The following is a 17,444-nucleotide window of genomic DNA, read 5'->3' on the forward strand; positions in this document are numbered from 1 at the left end:
ACTCAAGCACGTACACCAAGCTCTTAAGGCTAATGGTTACTCCGACTATACAATCCGCAAAAGCTATCACTCAAACCATGAAGAAGGACCCTCTTGAGGAGCCTTTCAAAACCATCACTACCCTACATTGCGGGGATCACGAAAAATATCTCCAAAATCTTGAATAAACACAAGATCCAGGTCCGTTTCAACACATTACATAAAATCTGTGATCTGGTTCCGTCTGTAAAAGATGTGATTCCGGACATACAGTACCCTGGTGTCTAAAAACTAAGTTGCCTCTGTGGTAGTAGTTACATTGGAGAAACCAAACAACATGTCTCGGACCGCATTCGTGAACACAAAGCAGACCTGAAACACGGTAGGATCAACACCTCGGCCGTGGCAGATCATTGTTATAATTCAGTAGGCTCACATGACATTGACTTTTCCAAGACAGAGGTTCTTTGCAAGCCATCTGTCTACCATGAGAGATTCGTTCATGAGGCTATCCACATATAGAAACACAGAGACAATTTCAACCGAGAAGATGGATTCTGGCTTAGCAATCATTGGAAGGATTTGATCAACCATTTCGGGTCTTAATTGATTGATCACGCTTACAGTGGCTTTCAGACAGCATACATTAATTTTTCGTCTCCCCCCTCCTCTTTTCAGAACATAGATGGACTAGTCCTTCTAGATAAACTGCCAAATCGCTGCGCGTGGCGCTGACGTTTTTTTTATAAATACACCGTTTAAAAATAAATTAATGCAAACCGACACACCTGATGACGACCGTTTGTGTTATGGTCGAAACGTCATGAGAATTTGTATTGTGTTATATTTATTTTATTATTTTATTGTTTCCCTTCAATGTGACTTTACCGAAAGAGCTAAGAATATGAATTACTGCAGTCACGAAAGCTTTAAGTCAAGATGGAGATCAGTCCACTTGCGCTCCTACCTTCTGGCGAGCCAGGGTATGGCACCTTGATGGCGACGGGCAGTTTTACAACATGTGTGTGTGGATCCACCAACCCTCGCTGTGTAACCCCAATTGAGTAAGAAAGGATCATTTTCAAATTCGGAAAATTTGAATCCTGACACTGACGCACAATGGCCTTCTCTCACGAGTGACGTAAGGGGATCTTCAACTTCCACGATGAAGCAGAAGACGCGCATAAGATTATGGTTGTTACACTCGCAGTATTAACCAGGGTGGCCTCTGAAGTCGAACTGCGTACCTCTGCAACGAGCGGCAATCTCGGTACCGCTGGGTGACGTCAAGGCCCCCCCCATGAATCACTTCACCGTTTCCAGATTGAGAGAAACGCATTTCCTAAGCCGCCCATCTGTACGGGACATCGACATCTGTTCAAACCTCCCCGATGTCACGTGAATTGTGGTCACCCCCGACGATCCCCTGCCCCGACACAACAGATGCTGCTCCGTGCAGCGCCGAGGCCCTCCCTACCCTCACCTCTCTGCAACCTTTACTCCCTATTCTCTTCCATCCTTTTGTTTCACATGCTTCTATTCCCTCTTCCCTTCCCCTGCTCTTCCACATTATATAATTGACTATTCCCATTCCCGTGGTGTGGCCATTGGTAGCAAATTGTGAGTATTTAAAATCAAAATACGATTTTTCAGAGGATTAATTCTGCATTATTATTTGGGTCTTTCGGTAAAGTCACGTCGATAGGTTGAAAGAAAACAACAAACTACAGGATTAATTCTCCATCTATTTTCCGAGTCACTCGTAGACATGGAGGTGGCACACAGAGAGGTATACTGGATGTGGTGGCTCCGTGTGAAGAAATATTTCCAGGCTGCTGACTGTGACAGTCCCGGCTGAAATTAATCAGTGGTGCCAATTAGTGTAAAATCAAAGGAACACGCTGCACAACCACTATAAGGAGTCCATTGTAATTTATTATAAGTCTGTTTTAAAAGCACCAAAAATACAAGTGACCTACAGCAAAATGTTGCCAACGCTACGCAAGCACACACAAAAGGAGAGCAATCGACACCACGGCCCCCACACAGCCTCCCCCACCTCTTCATCCCCATCACCTCCACCAGATCCCAGTCCGGGGTATTCAATGGGTTCTCTTCCAGCACATTCGCGCTCTCTCCGTAGTAATGCCACTCGTCGGTCCAGGTCACTGTTCCGATGTCCGGTGCTCAATGTGTCGGTGCTACCTACCGATGTTTTGCGTGGTGAGTTTCAACAGTTCCACGGGTGAATTATTAGTGCCACCAGGCACACACGGAGCATGGGCCCAGACAATAAGCGTCACTGGGAGCTTAGCAAATGGTGAATGTTTCAGAACCTGCTGAACGGTTGTCTTGATCAGGAAAAAATATTTTAAAAGCAGCACTCCACCACCACCCATAAGCAAAGCCTTTATACAGACTCAAATAACCTGTCCACCACAGTAGCCCAAACAGTAAGCAGCAGAAGGGCTGTAAGATTGTTGAAATGGTTCCCAAAATACATGAGCAAAAGACCGACCCCCTGCGCGATGAATAAAAAAACCTCACGCGTTCAAACGCAGCTTCGCGTAATTCACAGTGATGACGGGACTGTCTGTGCCTACCATCTACACCACACTCTCTCCCATCGCCGCAGACACGTGGGGTTCCAGTGCCCAGATTAATCTGTCGACGAGACGGTGAGTGAGGAGAGGAGCTGGCGACACCGCTTTGTGTCTCTTCTCCGTTGTGAACTGCGTCACCTGCTCAAGGTGACGCTAGCAGCCATCGCGAGCCGCATGCCGTACGCTCTCCATGCAGCGGGGGGAGAGCGTTTGCCGAGCGTCGCCGTGTCCCCGGCAGCACAATCTGCTGCCAGGCTCCTCGCCAACGCTCGGCCTCGCGAGCCCAGCACAGACGCTGGCGTCGAGGAGGCACGACTTTGCAGTCTCCAAAGAAGCACACCTTGCAAACGTTTGAAGTTACAATCAAAAAGACAAAGGCCCTATAACATAACAATAATTTAACTCAAACACGATAAAAGCATTCAAGTTGAGAATTTCAGTTTCAATCAGTGTCCACACTCATAAAGACGTTAAACCCTTGAGCCCAGGGAAGAAGTCACCTGTCAGAATGGCCGGTTGAACTTGGTTCCAGGAGAACACGTTGTGCTGCGTGAAAGAGAACTGAATATTTTTGTAACACCAACTGCATGGTCTCCGCCTGCCAGGGTTGATAAAAACATGTCTGCAGTGTGACGTGGCTAAGGCAGCCGCACACAGTCAATCCGACACGATAGGGATACAAACGGGATGTTAACACCATGAATAATTAGAATACATAAGGCCAGGTGCAGAAGTGGTTTGAGCAAGAAGTTTACAATTGGAAGATTGCAAGCACAGATCCTGGTTTGGGGTTATACAACTAATCATCCCTGTGACGTTGACAGAATAAGAACCATTTTGTTTGTGACTTTCCTATTGTCGCACTTGTTCCACCATAGGAATGGGCTATTTCAAAGCTACCTGCCACACTCATCCGAAATGAACGACTTAACTTTAATATTGACGTAAAGTGGGCGACAGTAAAATTTTCAGAGAGACTTCACAACGACTGTCACTCGCAATTAGCCGAGGGAACACGAACGAGCAACTGACAACACGAGCCTCTGCCCAGTACCCACACCGTGGCCTGCACTCAGTAGCCTGGGACACGAGCTTAATCCACCCGGTGCCTCCGACCTCCTGGAATGCCCGTATCTCACAATATCCGGATGCTGTGATTGAAAGTAGCCGCTCATCAAGGAGGCGTCCCTGGATTCAATCCCAACACCAACACCCTGTTGTCCGATTGAGCTTCAAGGAGAATCTCACCATGTGATCACAAGCAGTCTAACACGATTAGACCACCTGGGCTTGCAAATCATAAAATAGGGACGTAGCAATATAAATTCGTTGACTGCAATGTAATCGTTGTGGTCACGAGGCAGCATGCGTGTAGGATTACATTATATCAATTCCGATTTGGGAATAGTCCAAGTGATAAGTTCATGATAAGGCTGCAGCCACGATTAAATCTACAAGCACATCAATGAGGAAAATGTACTGTCACAAGACAGATCGTGCGCAGTTCAATGAACCATACAGAGGGTGGTGGATTGTTACAACCCCACAGAAGAGCAGCAGCAAGTTTCGAAGAAACGCATACACCGATTCTGCGGGAAACACAGAATCGGTCACCTGTGAGCCTCACCCAATACCCAGAGCGAAATCCTCACCTGACACTCGCCCAACGGCCACACTGAACACCCACACCAAACACCTGCACCCTTCATCCAACATCAGCGTCTTTCACCCCTGGGCCTCATCTCAAGACAACTTTCTCCATAGTGGCCTCCGCACAACCTTCCAGACATAGATGGGGCCCGATGTCACCACCGTAGACTGTACAGCATAGATGAGCTAGTGTCGAGAAAAAGTTTGTGAACCCCAATGATAATTACGGAAATTCCAGAGTTTTACCATGATAGCCTTCTTGAATCAAAACCCAGTCTTTTCTTAAATATCTAATAGGGTTTATATTAACCAATTCCCAAAAAAAATCTCTTTATGACCTCAAAAAAAGGTATTGATGCTCATGAGTCTGGAAAGGGTTACAAAACCATTTCTAAGGATTTGGGGCTCCACCAATCCACTCAGACAGATAGTCTATAAATGGATAAAGTTCAAGGCCACAGTTACTCTACCCATACCAAAATCTCTCCAAAGAACAAACCGGAAAATCATCAAGGAAGCCACAAAGAACCCCAGAGAAACATCCAAGGATCTGCAGGCCACTCTCAGGCTTGGCTGTGAGTGTTCATGACTCAACTATCAGAACAAGACTGAACAAGAATGGTGTTCATGGAAGAATAGCAAGGAGAAAACCACCGCTCTCCAAAGAGAAAATTGCTGCCCGTCTGAAGTTGGTCAAAGAGCACACACATGATCCACAAGACTTCTGGAACAATGCTCTCTGGACAGACGAATCAAAGTTAGAACTGCCTGGCCTCAATGAGAAACGTTGTTTGTCGAAAACCAAACACTGCTTTCAAACAGAATAACTTAATCACGTCAAGCATGGTGGTGGGAATGTTATGGTTTGGAGCTGCTTTGGTGCCTCAGGACCTGGACAGCTTGCATCATTGACACAATCATGAATTCTGCATTGCACTGAAATATTCTAGAGAATGTCAGGCTATCCGTCCGTGAGCTGAAGCCGAACCGAAAGTGGGTCTTGTAGCAAGACACTGATACTAAATATACAAGCCGATCTACCAAACAATGGTTGTAGAAAAGATTTCCCGTTTTACAACGGCCTAGTCAAAGTCTGGACCTAAACCCCCCTCAAAATGTTGTGGCAGGACCTGAAGCGAGCTCTCCATGCAACCCAACAAATGTCACCGAGTTGAAGGAATTCTGTAAGGATGAATGGGCCAAAATTCCTCAAATCCGATGTGAGAGACTGACCAAAGGTTACAGGAAACGCTTAGTTGCAGTTATTTCTGCTCACCAGTTACTGAATCTAAATGTTCACAAACGTTTCCACATGGTTATTGAATGTAGAATCATAGAGAATAATTTGAAGATAAATACATGTTGAAGGACTATCATGTTTGTGTCATTTGTTTAATCAGGTTATCTTTATCTATTATTAGGACTTATATTAAGATCTAATAACATTTTAGGTTTGAAATATGTAAAATGTGAACATCTTAAGGGGTTCACAAACTTTTTCTCGGCACTGTACATTACCCCCAACATGATTTAACAAAAAAACACGCCATCACACCCTAAACCACACTCTCTAAAAAACTGCGCAAGGGGTTTTTGCCATTTAACCTTAAAAACAAAACCCATCCCATTTGTTTCCAGTCAATATTCCACATTTAGCTAAGACCTGCACTGTTATAAAAACGTATGTCACCTTTAGACAGAGGTACTATATGTATACATATCCACGATTTACACTTTCAAAAAGAAACTGGTTCAAAGGTGAAATGAGCCCAAGGTTCTCACGTGAGGGACACAAAGACAGGTTCCCCCGAAACAGACTTTTGGGGCAAGTGCTGTTAGCGAGCACCTACGAAGGCTGGCACAGCACACGAGGTGGGTTGCCAGCACCACGCTCTGCCACCTTTGTACCCCCAGTGGCAAAGTTTACACATCCCACAAGGTACTCATTTAAGGCTGAGTCAACATAGGGGAGGCTCAGGACTGGTTCAGATAATCGTCACTGGTGTTGGCCATGAGCGGGAATCGAACTGGGGTCACTGGGTTTGTAGCGCAGCACGCTAACCGCTGCACTGCCGCTCCCCACATAAGGGACAAAGATCCCCCATATAGCCTGTAACAGACTGTAGGGGCAAGTGCTGTTAGCGAGCACCTATGAAGGCCAGAACGGTACACGAGGGGGTGGGTGGCCAGCACCACGCCCGACCGCCTTTGTCTCCCTAGTAGCGATGTTTACACACCGCACCAGGTACTCATTTGAGGCTGAGTCGACCTAGGGAAGGCCCGGGACCGGTTCAGATAATCGTCACTGGTGTTGGCCGTGAGCGGGAATCGAACCCGGGTCGCCAGGTTCATAGCGCAGCGCGCTAACCGCTACACTACCGCTCCCACACATAAGGGACGGACACACACACACAAGCAACGCGAGTGCACATGTGCGTGCTTCATGAGCCCTGGTAAAGTTTGGTGCCAAACTGCTTTTGTTTTGGGCATCAACACAGTCCGCTCGTGGACGGCAAGGTCAGCGAGGACCTAACAACAGCTGTGACAGGTGCCACAGGCCGGGATTCACTGCCCAGGTCACGACACAACGAGGAACACCACCTCGTCTGCAGCCTGAGACCTGGGAACATCAGTTATATAGCAACAGTCATTTAGAATGGTGGGTATAACTACACTTAATCTAAAATTCACATTTAATAGAAGCACACATTTTTTAAATCGCAGCGCAGGCTCTTGAATGTCTCCGTGTAGTATGCTTTGGTCATTGCGGGAAAATATCTCTAGCGGCTGCCGCCCCCGATAGTGGCACTGTGACCCAGCCAGCACGTTCTAGGAATCGATCTCTGCTTCGCTACATTCTTCAGATCGGGTTTAAATGTTGTCGGCTTCATGTTTTTGCTTGCGAAATGCACCCCCCCTTCCCACCCTCTGTATGTCTGACCAACGTTTAAACCCTGACCAGCTCCTTTGCAGTGCCAAACGTATAAAGATTTAAGCTGGAATTCTCTTTTTAAACGGCTAAACGATTTACAACATCAACCACAAAACAACATTTTCCCCAATGCATGTTTTGCCTCTCACACGAGTGAATAAGTAGGTGCATATTTCAACAGGCGTCATAGGTATATGCTTTCCCAGGTATTTGGTCAAAGTGCCGACTGCGAGTCCGTCGCGAAACGTCACAACAGGTAGTGTTTAAAAGGGTGTGCAAATTAGTCTCGCTAACGGACGCAACAAATCACACTGACGCGATCGAGATTTCTATAACCTAGGTTAACATCTGGGCTGCTACACAGCGCAGGGTGGCCCAATCTTACCAACGATATCGCGGGATTTTAACATCTACACAGCAGACGGCGGCGCACTTTTGTAATAACCGACACAATTGATTAAGTGGCGGTGAAAAAAACATTACCGTGTGCAACTGCCTCAGGGGGTGAGCACTCTGACCGCTTTTCCCCACTCCCCTACAACACCCGCCAGCCACAAGTGTGAAACAGACAGGTTGGGTGCCTCACTAAGCTCCGGCCACCACTAGCCCACCGTCACGACCACCCCTCTCTCAAAAAATCACATTCTGTATGAGCATGATAACAAATTCAATCAGGAGAGCCTCGCAGAGTCTTATGAGTTTAACAAAATCAGTGTCCAGATAAACGCTCCACATTCGAGGGGAGAATGCTCAAAAAAACCACAAACCTCCTTGCTGCACACAGGACAGATGCAGCAGTAGCGCAGCCACCGCTGTCAATCAAACCACACATCCTGCTCACGACGACTGTGAGCGCAGACCTCAAATTAACGGACCATATGTTGAAAGAGACCACTATAAATGAGAACGGTAAGCGAGAGGCAGCAACTGTACGGGTAAAGTATGACCATGATCACAATTACCAGGAGGTAAAGTAGCATCGTGTTAGTGTTGGTGAGAAGTGAGCCAGCCACTCCACTCTCGGAGACCAGGCGAGCCAGGAAGGGGTCCACTTGGCTTGTTACCCTCACACCGGCTCAACGATTACAACCGCTCCTCATGCTCACGACACACACATACGTTTTGATTTGTATACAGTGTCACATAAATCCTGTAGATACCAGAAGCTATAGACAGCACATTCACCACAACGGTCGCGATTCAATTCAAAGGCTTTGATTGAACCGCGTCCTGGAATCGTGGCAAATCATCGCGTCGCAGGGGGGATGACAACCGTAACGCGGCGTGAGTTTGGGGTAAAGAGCGGAGTCCCTACTCAGCCACACGACTCACACCGGCGTGCACCACGGTGCTGCGTGCGGCAAAGGCTTCGGGCCCACAGCGAAGTGACTTGCGTTCAGTTTGGTAAAAACAGCGTTGTTCTTAACGTTTGAAAATACCGCGACGACACGTGCGATGAACTCTGCATGTGAAATAAATAATACACTCCCTTTCATAAAATCCCACTGCATCTTGGCATGGGAATAACAATAAAAGCTGGCTGCCAATTATTTTAAACCAACGTGACCTCAGGCCGGCCAATAACACAAGGTGCCGTAACCTCATTTTCAAACTGCCTGTGAACAAAAATCTACGCTTGAATTTAAAACGTCGATGTGGCAACGCCCAACAAATTGGGATGCAGGATTTTAAGAGATAATCTGATAGCGATCCAATGAATTGTCGCGATTCTGGGGCACAGTTTGAAGTCGATTCTTTTTGGTTTGATTTTTAACATCTCATTTGTATTGTTTCTAATTTTTTTGGTCTTCCACAATAGCTTTTTTGGGTTATTTTGCGTAAATATATAAATGTTAAAACCCGCCAGCACCCGACACAGCCAACTAGTGAGGGTTGTCACGTAAACAGAACGTACCAATTACGTCACTAGTACAGCACTAACCGGTGTGTTGGAGATCCAAGTCACAACATTTACAATCCGAGTACTACGTTTCGCCAGTAATTACAACGAGCTTCATCAGGCGACAGTCATATTTGTGAAGTCTTAACTGTTTCGTTCCTTATATAGAGGCGTGGATGTGGTGACCACGCTTCTGCGCTCTTGAGTAAAGTGGGGGGGGGGTGATTACTGAGGCAACGAACATTATGCATGTGCATTATCCGAGCCCTTTGATCTTGTCCTTCCTGTCCATGGTGTGTATTAAAATAGCCGTACTAACGGTAATACCTATTGAAGTATGCTGCCCTTTATAGGCATGCATTTAAATGATGTATTCTTTGATGATTCGCTTTTACGCAGCACTAAGGCCGTAGCTATCCAAACAGTTCAAACAATTTTTCTTTCAATTTCGATAGATTCTCTAATTATCAAAATCAATTGTGTGTCCTTGTTGGCACGCGTGTTCTGCTACTATTATGGATGATAGTGGTCGTGAAAGCCTGTGTTAAACTTTTTTGGTCTTGTTTGTAGTTTTCTTGTTCATGCTATTACCATTAATGTAACATCAGGATTTCATTTGGACATTTTATTTTCTGAAATTGTAAATAACAAATTCTCACTAGTGCTATTCAATGCAGATACACGCGTCATGAGCATGCGACTCAATGCATCGCTATATTCCGACCAACGATGGAAGGAAACCGAAAGATATCTGCACCATTTACCATCGCATTTCGTGCACCCGGCTCGGGTCATGAGCTAGTTCTCGCCGGTTCGACTCCCAAACCTCACGCCCATTCGACTCTCAAACCTCGGCATGAGAGGAACCAACCGAACGATACACACGCTGAATAGAACCGCACAACACACGGTCTTGCTCCCCTCAAACCCACTCGCTGGGAAGACTCCTCGCAGGGTCACGTAAAGGCAGGACACCTTCCATTCCTACTTTTGGAGAGAGGGGCAAGTGTTACGATGGGGCCACCTTAATTATGAGAATTCATGGGACCCATTGGCTACTGAACATAGATACTCCTAACTTCGACATTATCCACACACACCTACCCTTTGCTCACTCACCTAGAACTCCCTTCTCATGCTCACTAGCTCACTTATTCACAATCACACTCATTCACTCACGCACCCACCACTCCATTCGCACACTCACTCTCATCTTCATTAATTGCCTCACTCAGGTGGGGGCAGGGGGAGTGGGACAGGGGTGGGGAGGGACAGGTGATCGAGGATCGAGATGTCTTCGTCGAATGACCCCGGGGTTCCGAGTGAGGAGGTGGTGGCGCTGGCATTGAGGGCACGGCAGCCGCTCTTCTGGTGCTCATGCAGGCGACAGCGCACAGGGAACCTCTTCCCGCAGGCGTCGCACATGAAGAGGAAGACACCCACGTGCAGCAGCGCGTGCTTGATGAGGTTGCTGAGGAAGGTGGACTGCAGGCCGCACACGCCGCACACCAGCGACACCGTGTCTACGTGCAGCCGCGCGTGCTCCCGCAGCGCCGCCATTGTCTTGAGCACCGATATGCCGCAGGTGCGGCACGCCACCACCTCCCCCGCCGCCGCCGCCGCCGCCTCGTCGGCGGCCCACGCCGACTTCGCGCGGCCGGGCGGGCCCCCGGCCTCGCCCCCCCCCCGCGCCAGCAGCTGCTTCAGCTTCTTGCAGTGATGCTCGCGGTGGAGGTTGAGGCGTGTCTCCGACACGAACTGGCGGCGGCAGTCGTGGCACTGCAGCACGGCGATGCCTGTGTGCACCACCACGTGCTGCATGGCGTTGCTCAGGAGGCTGAACTTTTTGCCGCACACGCGGCAGCTGAGAGTCGCGCGATCCAGGTGCACGGCACGCGCGTGCTCGCGCAGGGACGTGTCGTTCTCGCCCACGAACTCCCCGCACGCCTGGCACTGCAGCTCCTCGCCGAAGCCGGCACCGCTGCCGCCCAAGATCGCGTAGGGTGGCGCGGTGCCGTTGCCGGCGGGCGGCGCCGTGCTGTCCCCGCCCGGCGGCGGTGTCTCCGCGGAGGCGCCGTTGTAGTCACCGTTGCAGTCGTCGTCTCCGTTCTCCGAGGCTGAGAACGGCTCCTCCTTGACGTCGAGGAGGAGCGGGGTGCTGGCATCGGCGGCGTCGCCCCCTTGGTCTCTGGGCACGCTGCGACATGCGGCCACCTCCAGCTCCCTGTTCCACATCCGATGCTTGATGGTGGCGGTAGCGGTGACGGTGGCGCACGCCTGTCGGCCGCTCAGATCCACGGCCGCCGTCGGCGCCTCCTGCGTTTCCTCCGCTCGCTGCATCTCAACGACGCTCATCCTGACATCGGAGCCCTCGTCCGACTCGCCGCCGGCGCTGCCGTCCCCCCAGTCGTCCGTCTCGGACTTGAAGGGTCGGCAAGCCTCCTCCAGGCACTCCAGGCCCAGGTCGAGAGCGGCGCAGTAAAGGCCACGCATCTCATCGCGGCTCGCGCGGATGCGGCCCTTGTAGATGAAGTCGACAATGAGCTCAAAGGTACGGATAGAGAGAAAGTCGACCACGAAGGGCCCCATGCTGCTGCAGGGCGCGCTGAGGAAGAGGCTGCGGAAGTAGCGGCACGTGCTGCTCAGCACGGCCTTGTGCGCCAGGTATCGGCAGCTCTGCACCTCTACCACCACGTCGCAGAAGGAGCCGCGCTCCCGCAGTTCGCACAGCTCACGCAGCAAGTCCGATAGCTGCTTGTTGCTTGCCAGCTGGAACGTCTCCTCCTCCGCTCCATCTGCTCCCTCCGCCATGGCTACCCGCTCCGCTTCACCACATCGACCCGCACCCGTTTCTGCCGGCGTCTCTGCCAAATGTCATCGAGAACGGTGACGGGATGCACACAGAGACGCAGATTAACAAAGGAGGAGGAAGTGGAGACACCTGGATCATGGGACACACGATGCAGAAGGCAGGCAGTCTCACTGGCGTCACAGCTATGTACGTCAAACCGTTTATTAAACGCCATAAGCCAACTTATCTTTACAGCAGGAACCAATGACAAGTCAAACAGAATGAGACCATTGCTCACCGTGCAGGCTGCCTAAGTGAAAATCGTGCAACTAATGATGGATACATGGAACTACGCCACTTGAAAGCTGGATGTAAAAGAGACAAGATGTCCACATAAGGGCAGTGCGTACCATTAATAACATGAACATGACAGCGGTAAACGATTAGGACGCGTGTAAGATATGCGTGACCATTGGTATAATTAAGTGTTTGTTTTTACTTAGGCACGGTGCATCACCCAATTCAGATAGTAATTCAAATAGACATACATTGTTCACTTTTCTTAATATTGCATGTCATATTTGCTGAAACTACAATAACTGACCGTTAGTATGCTTTAGAAAGACACTGTGATGTTGCTTAATTAGTGTGGAAATTCCCAGCTGTAGGGCCCTGTATTCATGCATGTTAAGGTGGATATTCAGACAGACCTAGGGGCCTGTTTTAACCTCGGTCTTTGTACCATTTGCACGGTGAATTAGTGTTACTGATGAAACGCTCCATTGGGTTTGTTTCAGCAATAGCTTCTCCCTTGTGCGGACCTGTGGTGTTCCCAGCATGTCGGCCTCCCTTGAAAAGCAGACCCGTCCGTCCTGTCATCTCAACGGGCTCTCACCTGCTTGATTAATATGGCGACTTTTTTAGTGGTGGGGGTCTCCCGTGGTGGTGGGTCGCTCTCACGCAGAGTGCGCGGTGTGCCTTACAGACACCGCTGCCGTGCCCTGTGAACCGGAGACTCCCGTTACCCACGGCGCGCACTACACTTCGGCCCCGGCTACAGGCACCGAGGAGGAGCGTGACGATCACATTCCCCCCTCTCTATTTGGGGAGGTTCCTACAGGAGGGGGAGATCAGTTAAGAGCCAAACTCCATGCTGTGGTTCTCACAATTCTAAGCAGAGAGAGATTTACATCAACACACAGCTGCTCCGTTTACCAACATCTAGGTCCTCCGGATACTCCAGTTTGGTCTCACGTGAAGCCAAACGCTCATGCATAGGATTGGCCATACATCCCAATGGAGCAGTACCCTCCTGAAAAAAGAGAATTGAGATTTGTAGGTTTTCCTTGGTAAATAAACCACATCATACAAACCCGACTTCACTCGCAATGAGCAACTGTGCTCTTTCCAACAGGTGAGTTTGGAACAGGTGCGAAGGACGCACTGCCAATCAAATACATTAGATTAAAACTATCAAACATATATTGGTTCAGATGACCAGAGCTCTGAAGACCTGAACTGATTAAAACATGAGGCAGCTGACATCTTTGCTTCAACATCAAACGCCCCATGACACAGCACCAGACGTCACACCACACATCAACACTGCATTATTAAAGGCTCTACGGTGTAACACTAACCTACAATTCAGCATGCAAACACGTATCCCATATTATACCAAGTGAATTATCCACACACTGTGCAAGGCGTCCACTGTTGGGCCCAACTACAAGACGTGCAAGTGAGATTCCCTTCAAATCGGAAGACAAAGAACCAAAGAGACGTAGAAGGGAAACAATAAAATAATACAATTAATTTTATTATTTTATTGTTTCCCTTCTATTATTTTATTGTTTTCCTTCTACGTGACTTTGGTTCTTTGTCTTCCGATTTGAAGGGAATCTCACGTACACGTCTTGTAGTCGGGCCCAACAGTGACTTTACCAAAAGAACCAAGAATACGAATCCCTGCAGTCACGAAAGCTTTAAATAGGAAGACAAAGAACCAAGTTAAATGTGAAATCCTCTGGAGTGCCACTACTTGTGGCTTCATGCAGCTGAGGCATGTGATCCCTGGAGTGAAATCACGTGGAGTTGGGCAGGACACTTGGACTTGACACCGCACACTTTGCGTATTGGAGCCCCTTTCAGAGCCCAGATTAAGAGCGTGCATGCGTTAAAGTTGCCCGGCTTCAATGAGCCAACCCGGATCAGCTGACTTGGAAAGGCACTTAAAAAAAACGTGCAGCTGTGAGTCTGATATTTCTCAGGCTCACAGTCCGAACCCACACCCCGGGCCAAATGCCACGACAACATTTGACCCCATCACTGTCACCACAGGGAGGGTGCAGTGAGCTACAATCAGCACTTTTGAGCAGGAAAAGGGTGACACAACAATAAAGCACGAAGGGAAAAAGCAGAAACATGTTATGATGAACACATGTACGTGCATTTGTGACTCTCAACGAGGACGCTCACTTGAAAGTGCAGAGATGAGAATGTTGAGATGGAAGTTGGATATACGTCAAGGAAAAGGCGACAGAATGAATAAGTTATCGTCTCAAAAGGGATTTACTAATTCCTGACAAGGCAAAGGAGGCGATAATTAGATGGTGTAGGCACGCGTTGAAAAGCGACAACAAAGACGCTATTAGAAAGGAAATGGAAGTTAAGACACCCATTGACTAACAACACAGAGACTCATGGACTACCATCATCCACCTGATGCCAATCCAGTTCGTTTATGAGCTTTGAACAGGTATTTCAAAGGGCCCTACCACCTGAAGTGGCAAAACAGGTTGTGTTTTTGGCGAACGCCTAACACTACAGAATATATTTTGATGTTATAACTGTGAAGGTACTAATATGAACAATCCCATACTACAGTAATATAATAACACAGAGGAATTAAACGGTTACTTTCATTTACTGCATCCAACTGCTGTGTAACAATAATCACTACCAATGGCGGAGCCAGGATTTTCAGGTAGGGGGGCAACCCCTCCAGCAATGAAAATTGATAGAGGAGTTGTTAGTAAGTAAGGACTTGTCCCTTGCTTTTTATTCAACGCGTTTGCGGCGATGGCGCGGCGATGGCGCAGCAATCGATCGAGGGTCGAATTCGAACCGCGTTGTGCGATCGGCATCGCGCTCGCTGAAGGTGAATGCCCTCAGGGAAGTCGTGTCCTGTATACGCAACTGCGCACAATTATGAGTCACTTATAACTGCTTTGCCGTTACTTATTGCCAATTATGGACTCAGACTATTGTCATATCATCTCATAGAGTCCCTGGCACATAATAATATGCTACACAGTGGCAATGGGGGTCGCAAAATGCCGATTTATTACTAATAAACTCCAATGATCCGATCAAAATTAGGGATTTCGATCGGATCATTGTGGGGGTCACGTGCCACCCCCCACTGGCTCCGCCAGTGATCACTACGGCTATCACGGTCGTGGGGGTTGTTTAACCATAATTCACTGTTGGTTAGTGCGGGTTGGTAAAGGGGGAATAAGGATCAGTTCAGATGACTGGCCTTTGTGAGCCTTGGCCAGGATTCTTACCAGGAGAAAATATATAATCCTAATGATGGCCAAATTAAATTCTGTGACAATTAAGCTGTGTGCCATGCTGTGATTCAGTTAATGTAGAAACTACCAAACTGAATTTAAGGGTCTTGATTTGAATTTAAGGGGTATATGATTCGATGAAAATTAAAGCTCAGGATTTGGACAGAATGCAGGAAGTTTGAGCCAAAGACGTGAAAATGGGCAAACAACTAAATAAGATAAAGTAATGATACCACAAACGTTTTAGCACTTCCAAGTTGCAACGGTTCTTATACTGCGCCCGTGGACCAGCTGTGTGAGACCAACTCCACTGGGGCTGAGAAGCACGAGCTTGCATCCCTAAGTGGCCAAATGCCATGCTGCTCGCGGCCTGGCATTAAACAAGCAGCGAGTGAGTCTAATGGCCTCGCAGTGAGAGCCACACACCGCCTTGCGCGCGGCTGAGAGCGACTGCGGGATGGTAACTGCAGACATTCTCTTTGGTTCTATTCGGTAAAGTCACGTCGGTAAAAAACGAAACAGCAGACATTGGCAGGCAGCAGGCACCATGCCACCGAGTCCCCATGGGGCCAGGTCACCCTCCGTCTCAAGTCCCCCACGTTACCCTTTGTCACAGCTACCCCATAGCACGTCCCCCTGAGTCTGTTAGGTTTCCCTCGGCACCAAGTTCCCTGAGTGTCATGGCTAAATAAATCACTTGTCATTATTCATTTAATATTGTTTCATTATTATCTTGTCGACCGGATAAAGCCGCCCGAGTCTCATGGCCCTTTTTCTGGGGGATTCTGTCAAGTTAGTTTTTTTTGCAATTGGGGGCGATGATTGGCATGTACAGTATATTCCAATTTTCAAACTTAGCAAATTCGGAACGACCCCGGCACTCAATTGCCTACCTACTCTTGTGAACGATGCCACGGTATCATTCACTAGGAAGCAGAGAGCGGGTAATATCACTTAGTGATAACCAGGGCGGCCGCTGGATTTGAACCGTAAGCCTCTGCAACCAGGCGCCGAAAGTTCGAGGTTACCCCGAGTCCAAGGTTCCCTTTCGTCGCATGCTCACCAGGATCCCCTCCGGCCCAGATTCCACTCAGGCCTAGGAACTCCCCGAAGTCTCTTGTTCCACAAGTTTTACTCTCGTCTCGTGTTCCCCAGATGGCTGTTAGCTCCAGGGTCACCCTTAGTCGCACCGGATGCCCCAGCCCACCTACCCCAACCCCCTTAGTCCCACCAGATTCACCAGGCCCTCCTCCTCTCCTTTGAGTACCAGGTTCCCCCGGGGTCGGTCTCCCCTCGCGCGAGTTGATCCCCGCATGGCCGCCGCGCACTCACTTACCCCGCGGTGACGCTCCTGCTGCTTGCTGAAACCACGCAGCTTCACACACGAGTTCTGTTGCGGCTGTGTAAGTTATACTCACTCCGCCTCATGTGTGAGAGCTGTGCGTTCACTCCGTGGCGGCGGGCAGGCTACGGGAGTTGCGCTCTCGCACGGCTCTCGTGTTCCCGCTTCCCTCCGCGGACCCCGCCAGCGCCTCCTCCTTGCGACCCCGCTCCGCCAAGAGTCGCGGCCCGCCCGGCGTGACGTCACCGCGAGCACATTGTGGCCATCTTGGTAGAGGAAGTCCCAGCGGGGGGAGGGAGGACCTGCGCACACCCCCCCTGCGCACACCCCCCCTGCGCACACCCCCCCCTGCGCACACCCCCCCCGCTGCTCCCCCCCCCCGCTGCTCCCACCCCCCCCGCTGCTCCCACCCCCCCCGCTGCCCCCCCCGCTGCTCCCCCCCCCGCTGCCCCCCCCCCGCTGCCCCCCCCCCGCTGCCCCCCCCCCGCTGCTCCCCCCCCTGCTCGTCCTTCTCCCCTCCCCCCCCTGCTCGTTCTTCTCCCCTCCCCCATGCGGCCTCATGGGGGTGAGGGGAAGGAGCGGTCACGCGACGACCGCGGGGCCGTGACGTCACACCCCCACTCCTCCCCCCACCTGGCCATCCACCGCGGCACGCTGCTTGAGTAGCCCCCG

At 49.7% G+C, this 17,444-nt stretch overlaps 1 protein-coding gene across 4 annotated transcripts; it reads right to left on the reverse strand.

Annotated features, from left to right (window-relative positions):
- Positions 1–1,894: 1,894 nt before the first annotated feature.
- Positions 1,895–17,074, reverse strand: LOC116950447 (uncharacterized). Of its 4 annotated transcripts, none has more exons than XM_032968196.2 (3): positions 16,849–17,073; positions 12,751–12,856; positions 1,895–11,928 (listed from the first exon to the last, which is right to left on the reverse strand). In XM_032968196.2, exon 3 carries the CDS (start codon positions 11,873–11,875, stop codon positions 10,292–10,294), a length of 1,584 nt encoding a protein of 527 aa, XP_032824087.1. In that variant the 5' UTR covers positions 11,876–11,928; positions 12,751–12,856; positions 16,849–17,073; the 3' UTR covers positions 1,895–10,291. The 4 variants fall into 4 exon arrangements, with proteins under 4 accessions (XP_032824087.1, XP_032824084.1, XP_032824083.1 ...); XM_032968193.2 differs by having other exon boundaries at positions 16,767–17,073; XM_032968192.2 differs by lacking the exon at positions 12,751–12,856 and having other exon boundaries at positions 16,849–17,074.
- Positions 17,075–17,444: the final 370 nt, after the last annotated feature.

This window comes from Petromyzon marinus, chromosome 39, assembly GCF_048934315.1.
Source record: "Petromyzon marinus isolate PM22_M1 ecotype Great Lakes invasive population chromosome 39, UKy_Petmar_22M1.pri1.0, whole genome shotgun sequence".
Taxonomy (NCBI): Eukaryota; Metazoa; Chordata; class Hyperoartia; order Petromyzontiformes; family Petromyzontidae; genus Petromyzon; species Petromyzon marinus.